Source organism: Lathyrus oleraceus, chromosome 2 (genome assembly GCF_024323335.1).
Source record: "Lathyrus oleraceus cultivar Zhongwan6 chromosome 2, CAAS_Psat_ZW6_1.0, whole genome shotgun sequence".
Taxonomy (NCBI): Eukaryota; Viridiplantae; Streptophyta; class Magnoliopsida; order Fabales; family Fabaceae; genus Lathyrus; species Lathyrus oleraceus.
This window is the reverse complement of record NC_066580.1, coordinates 115,251,116-115,258,596: the sequence shown is the minus strand read 5'-3', so window position 1 is coordinate 115,258,596 and position 7,481 is coordinate 115,251,116. Positions and strand designations below refer to the sequence as shown.

Here is a 7,481-nt window from a genome sequence, read left to right as displayed (position 1 = left end):
CACTTGCATGATATATATATATATATATATATATATATATATATATATATATATATATATATATATATATATATATATATATATATATATATATATATATATATATATATATATATATATATATATATATATATATATATATATATATATATATATATATATATATATATATATATATATATATATATATATATATATATATATATATATATATATATATATATATATATATATATACTCCATGCAAGCTTCATTGATGTATACAGATTATGAACAAAGTTTAATTCTTAATAAGCAATGAGTGATAAAATGAATTGAAAAATAAAACTGCATGTGGATATAGTAGTAGCAACCTAACCCTAAGATCTCTTTATCATTGTTATTCTCTTATTTTAATTTGTTATTGTTTAATTTCTCAAACAAAACATCTTTCAAAACAAATCCTAAATTGCTTAAAATAGTAACAATTACTTCAACAATAAAAAAACTTTTATTTCTATCATATTTTGTACACGCATCTCATTACATCTTGAAATTCCACTTATTTTCTGTACATGCATCTCATTACATTTTGAAATTCCACTTATTTTCTATACATGCATCTCATTACATCTTGAAATTCCACTTATTTTCCGACAATTATTCTAAATTACTTAAAATAGTAACAATTACTCCAACATTTTTTTTAATTCTATCATATTTTATACATACATCTTATTACATCTTGAAATTTCACTTATTCTCTAACAATTATCTTAAATTACTTAAAATAGTAATAATTATCTATAAATTGTATTGTAAGATGATAAAAACATACTGACGAATCATAATAGCTTATAACTTAATATTTTTTCTTTCGATTTTACTCTTACTATCTTAATTCAAAAAATTATATATTATTTAAATATATTTTTAAGTCATTTTATAATTATAAATCATTTCATTTTATTCAACATTACAAATTTAATTAATTAATTTATTTTCAACCACCCATTACCAACTTATAAATTAAAAATAAATAAATTCATCAACTATAAATCAATTTATCAATTATCCGTTATTTCTTTTACAACAATGTCTATATACATATCATATATTAAAAGTGATGATGTAATTTCCACTTTTGATTTTTTCAAATCAAATTATTCAAAAATATTTAAGAGGTCGGTGCGTCCCGACACTTAATATTTAGTATGGAAATTGTAATTATCGAAAATATACAAATCGAGTCAAACCGTTTCTTATTTTAGCAATAAAATTCACAAATACATTTATCATTTTATTTTCCTATTGAATTAAATACAATGTTTTTTCATTTATTTAATCTTTAAATAATTTTTCTTGTTTATTTTATCACATTTTGATAACTATGAATTTGAAAAGCATATCCTTTTCAATTAAAAAATCAATTTATTTATTTCATTTCATAAATAATATTCATAAAAATTAAATACAATGAGTAGAATTTCAAACTCTCAATAAATTTTAGTCAAAAAAGCCTTAATTTAAAAATAAATAAAAATATTTAAAATTGAGATAGTCTACATCACAAATCCTCATCCAAAAGAACAAAGAATACAAAAAACAGTAGGTACCTCCAAATATTTCTGTGAACTAACACATTTTTGCCATGTCATCAATCCATGTGAAATTCTCCATATTATAATATCAACCCTTGGATCATCATCATTCTATTGATTCCTAGCCGTCCATTGTCTTGTTCAGACAAACACAAGATATATCTTGGGAAAAAGAAGAGCAAACTTTTTTTAATATATTTAATTTCTTTCCAATCTTTTAATACATTTATCTCCCTTTAAATTCAATCCTTAGTTCATCCATCAATCACTCACAATCTCATTTCTCATAACAAAATTTCTATCTCCCTCAGATTTTTTATCTCAATTTTAAAGCTTTTTTCCTCACTCTTTCGCAGCTTCAATGGCAACAAGAGAGGTTAATAAGCCTCTGTCACTTCCTCCTTACCCTGAGGTAAACACAAACCCCAAATTTTACTTTTCTCATGGGTATTTATTCTGTACTATTTTCTTAGTAAAGTTGAAATTTTTTCACTGATCTGTTTGATCTCAAAATTTTCACTTAGTTAGGTTTTTTTTTTCTCATCAAGTTTTGTTCTTGAGCTATTTTTTGTTTTGGGTTTTTGTTATTTTGATGGAAAAGATTGATTATGTGTTTTGTTGCATGTTTTTGTTGTAGTTGATACTGAAGGCTATTGATTCACTGAATGAACCAAATGGATCAAACAAATCAGCAATATCAAACTACATAGAATCAGTTTACGGTGAACTACCAGAAGGCCATTCGGTTGTTCTTTTATATCATCTGAACCAGATGAAAGAGAGTGGAGACCTTGTTTTTGCAAAGAACAACTACTTGAGGCCTGATCCAAATGCTCCACCGAAGAGAGGACGCGGTAGGCCTCCAAAGGCGAAGGATCCATTGGCCTCACCGCCTTCAGGTGCTGTGTCCACACCGAGGCCAAGGGGTCGTCCGCCTAAGGATCCTAATGCGCCACCGAAGACTCCAAAGGCTTCTGGAAGTGGTAGGCCAAGGGGTAGGCCGAAGAAGATTGCTAGGACTGAGGATGTTGAAGCTTCAACTCCTAGTCCTGTGAGTGTTGCTGCTGTTAATGTTGATGTTGTTGTTCCATGTGTTGCTGCTGTTCCTACTTCGAGTGGGAGACCAAGGGGTAGGCCTCCTAAGGTGAAGCCTCAGTTGACACAAGTGAGTGTTTCATAGATGAATGTGAGGTCTGAAAGATGGAGTAGTGATGATGTGTAGAACTAGAAGTGGGTGTGGTCTTATATTAGGTTATTGTTGTTATTGTTATGTGTTGTGTTGTTAATGTAATTGCTTTGTAAAATTTATGTAGTGGTAGCTTAGTTTATGAGATGGTTTGTTGGTGTTTCTAATGTCAATCAAGACAGTGACTTTGGGCTGATATTATTATCTTTGACTTGTTTTTGTCTTCATTTTGTGTCATTCCAAATTATGTGGCAGTAGTAAGGCTATGCAACAATGAAATGGATTCTAGGAATTATTTTGATAACCAAGTAGCATTGCAGTAGAAATAATTGTTATTGGGATACACCCATCTTGGAGTCACATTTTTGATAAACTAGCTAGTCTATAGTCACATGACTTTGCATAAACAAATGCCTTGCAATTTTGTACACTTTTTGGCCCCAATGGCCTAAATTTTCTGCCAAATGATTTTATTATTCGCTGTTGATAATTAGTTGAGGAACATTACTCTTTTCATTAATGTAAAGGTTAGAGGAAGATGAAGGTAAATGACCCATGGAAGTTGATACCTCAATAATTTAAGGGTTTAGCCTATAATATTCCACTTTGGAGCATTTAGTTTCCTTGGCTATATTGACATTTGTCACATTGTTGAACAAGTTTTTTACAAACTTTGAACGTAGTAGGCCACCAACAACTAACTGCATTGGAGAATTTTTGTGGCTATTTGTTCTCCACTATAGTGACCTTAGTAGTTCCACTTGATATTTATAAGAGTTTTTAAATGAATGAATGAATGGTAATCAAAATCTAATTCTAAATGGTACGGTCTATAGTTGCTTCCTCTCTAGCAACACGCCTCTTAATCAAATGGTTAGGACTCACCTCAAACAAGTAAGGGTCATCTCACTGATAAAAAAAGTTTGCTTTCTTATAGTTTTTCTTCTTTTCCTACATGTAATCTCATTGGAATGATATTTACGGCTATACAATTAGCTATACTAGTAAATCATGACCTTTCATTCATTCATTGCAAACAAATGCTCATTCAAAACTCCTCAACTATTTCTTCTTTTTCAAAGTAACTTAAGAGTTCTCTAATCTTAAGAGGTGGTCATCAACCACATTTTCAACTTCTTTTTTGTCTTTTATTTTAAAGTCGAACTCTTATAATAAAAGTATCCATTTGAGTAACGCAGACTCAGAATACCCATGAATAAATATTTAAGTAATATGTTCTCTATAAAAACAACAACTTTGAAAACAAGTAAGAGCAAAACTTTTTCAAAGTAAGTACTAATGCTAATCGTTGCTTTTCAATGGTGGAATAATTGACTTGATTTTCATTAAAGATCTTACCAACATAGTATATAGCGGGGTTGCATGAAAAATACCTGAACGCATTGCACGTTCGAAGATACAATAGAGACACCATCAAACTTTATTTATTCCTGAAGAAAAGGGAAAACATCGATAAAGTATGGGGGAAGAGAAAAAGGGTAAGGGAGTCGATTATAAAGGAAAATGTATTAACACCACTCACATTCGTTGTACTCAATGTGAACCGTTTTGATTGTTCTTTGCTCGAATGAGTGGTATTATCTAAAGGTTACTCGCAAAAGGATAAAGAAAAATGAATGAAATAGATAGAGTGTTCGGTGAGGATTATGACCCTCATGCCTACGTATCCTTATAGTGTAATAAGGAATTCAAAGCTCCGTAGTTCATAGAACTAATAGTGGGAGATGAAAGAAGGCGATACATGTATGGTTTGAACCAAAAGATAATGTTGTTTGAACCCATATAGTAGATGAAGCTGCGCGAAAAATACCCAAGCAAATCGCACGCTCGAAGATACAACAAAGTCGCCATCGAACTTTATTTATTCTCGAAGGAAAGAGAAAAAATCGATAAAACTCGGGGAAGAGATAAAGGGTAAGGAAGTCAGTTTTTCAAGGGGAGATATTAACACCTCTCACATCCGTTGCACTCAACGAGAACCATTTTGATTGTTTTCCGCTTGAACGGGCGTGACTATCTAAAAATTACTTGCAAAAGGATAATAGGAAAAAAGAAAAGAATGATTAGGGTGCTTGGTGAGGATTAAGGTCCTCATGCCTACGTATCCTTATATTGCATTAAGGAAGTCAGAGCTCCGTAGTTCATGGAACTAAAGATTGGAGATGAAAAAAAGAGTGATAAATGTATGGTTTGAACCAAATGATAATTTTGTTTGAACCCATATGGTAAGTATATCTGAACCAATGAGAAAAACTGACATATTGGTCGAAAAATAAAGGGTATTGCCTATATAAGGCTGCAAAGTAAGTAAACAAAGGAAAGATTCTTGGTTCAGAGGCATACATTAGTTGTTGGCCCAAAAGTATGCATGAAACTCAAAGAAATAGTGTATTTGGTTCAAAGAGAAAGTATATAATTGGGGGTGAATGATTTAAGGTATTGAATGAAGGTATTAAATGTTGAATGATGAAAGGTGAATGGAAGAATAGAGAGAAATAGTTATTGTGCTCGCCAATGATTCACATCCTCGTTCATACGCACTCTCATTGTGCAATGAGAAATTCAGAGCTCCGTAGTTCGTAAAACTAATGCGAAAAGAACTGAAAGATTTGGCAGAAGTGACGAAAAATTATTATTTGGAACAAAAAGATAATGGTGTTGTTTGAATCCATAAAAGAATGAAATTCGAACCAAAGAGTAAAGCGAACATATTAGCCAAAAACAAAATAGAATGAAATGTTTGTCTATCAAGACAAAGAACTCTTCGTTCAAAGTGGACATTAGTTATTTGCCCAAAAGGTATATATGGAATCCAAAGAAAAAATGTATTTGGTCCAAAGAAATAGTATATAACTAAGAGGAATGGTTATGATTAAAGATATTGGATAATGGATCATGAAAGATATAGATGATGCCATAAGGCAGAAAAAAGAATAATAATAAATATGCTCGCCAAGGGTTCGAACCCTTGTGCCTAAGTATTCTCATCGTTCAATGAGAAAGTCAAAGCTCTGTAGTTCGGGGAACTAAGACTGAACAAAGAAAAAAGACATTTGATAAAAGTGATGAAAAGTATAACTTGGCACCAAAAGACAATGGTATTGCAAGAATCCATAAAGTAAATAACTCTGAACCAAAGAGTAAAGTGGGTATATTGACCAAAAAGAAAAGGGAATGAAATGTTTGCCTATCAAGACAAACAACTCTTGGTTCAAATGTGGGCATTGGTTATTGGTCCAAAAAGTATATATGGAATCCAAAGAATGGTATTTGGTCCCAAGAAAGACAATACATCACTGAGGTAAATGACCATGAAGGATGTAATCTAAAACCAAAAGATAATGGTATTATTTGAATCCATGAAGGAATAAACCAAAGAGTAAAGCAGGCATCGAGCCAAAAACAAAAGGGAATGAAATGTTTGCCTCTCAAGACAAACATCTCTTGGTTCAAAGGTAGGATTGGTTATTGACCCAAAGAGTATGTATGGAATCCAAACGAAGAAATGGTATTTGCTTCCAAGAAGATGGTATATCACTGTTGAGGAATAAGGATGAAGTTGCACAAGACTTAAAAATAATTTGATTCGAAATGTACTAAAGTCTATGAACAAAGACCAATAATCTGAGTAGTTAGGGCCTATGCCCTGAACTCAAAGGTACTCTAGATAAAGGGTATGTATGGAATCCAAAGGAAGAAATGGCATTTGCTTCCAAGAAGACGATATACAGCTGTTAAGGAATGAGGATGCAGTTGCACAAGATTTGAAAATTATTTGATTTAAATTGTACTAAAATCTATGAAGAAAGGCAAATACTTTGAGTAGTTAGGGCCTATGCCCCATACTCAAAGATACTCTAGACAAGGGTAGGAATAATCCCTCTCATCATTCTTCATTTCTTAAGGCTCATGGCACACAACTTGAATCAAGATTGACAAGTGTTGATATTGATTCTACTTGTTGCTCCTACTGAGGCAATGTTGCTTGTGAAGAAGAGACTTGACAATCATTTGATTCGAATTGTACAAAAGTCTATGAACTAAGAAAAATAATTTGAGTAGCTAGGGCCTACGCCCCGTACTCAAAGGTACTCTAGACAAGGGTATGGATAATCCCTCTCATCATTCTCCGTTGCTTAAGGCTCATGGCACACAACTTGAATAAAGATTGACAAGTATTATAACACCTTTGTTGTGATTGATAGTAGTTCACTCTGTCTTCAAAGTGAATGAATTATACTGACTTGAAGTCTTGAGTTTTATCTTGAGACTTGAGCTTCGGAGATCCAGTACATCTTCATTCCAAGAGACTTGTCATATCAAGTGATCAAGGGTCTTTTGATCACTTGAGTATGCTTGGGAAATTGAGCACAATTCATGGATTTGGTTGATAAAAGTAACCTTTGATCAACATAATCAATGGAAATGAAAGAAATCAGTTGAACTATATACACAATAAACCTAATGAATTAATCAGTCAAACTATACCAACTGCTTATACACAAGCCCTAAGTTAAGGGAACATGCATATAAAGAGTTTTCTAAATCATAGGGGGTAAAAGAGTCAATATACAAAAATTAATCAATTAGGTATTAGTTTCTAAAATTAAAAATCTAATTACAACTAATTAAATTCTACTTAATGGTTAAATTCTAATGAAATGGTGGTTAAATTCTACTTAATGTGGTCAATA

General features: G+C 31.6%; 1 protein-coding gene across 1 annotated transcript; it reads left to right on the top strand.

Annotated features, from left to right (window-relative positions):
• Window positions 1–1,698: 1,698 nt before the first annotated feature.
• Window positions 1,699–2,962, top strand: LOC127118392 (HMG-Y-related protein A). The gene is made up of 2 exons (XM_051048583.1): window positions 1,699–1,992; window positions 2,218–2,962. Exons 1-2 carry the CDS (start codon window positions 1,942–1,944, stop codon window positions 2,758–2,760), a joined length of 594 nt encoding a protein of 197 aa, XP_050904540.1. The 5' UTR covers window positions 1,699–1,941; the 3' UTR covers window positions 2,761–2,962.
• The last annotated feature ends 4,519 nt before the right edge of the window (window positions 2,963–7,481 follow it).

What these genes read in the sequence shown, in the direction of transcription:
- LOC127118392 (XM_051048583.1), top strand. Translation starts at nt 1,942, where the DNA reads ATGGCAACAAGAGAGGTTAATAAGCCTCTGTCACTTCCTCCTTACCCT. An exon ending in CACTTCCTCCTTACCCTGAG is followed by an intron (nt 1,993 to 2,217) that starts GTAAACACAAAC and finishes TTTTTGTTGTAG; the next exon opens with TTGATACTGAAGGCTATTGA.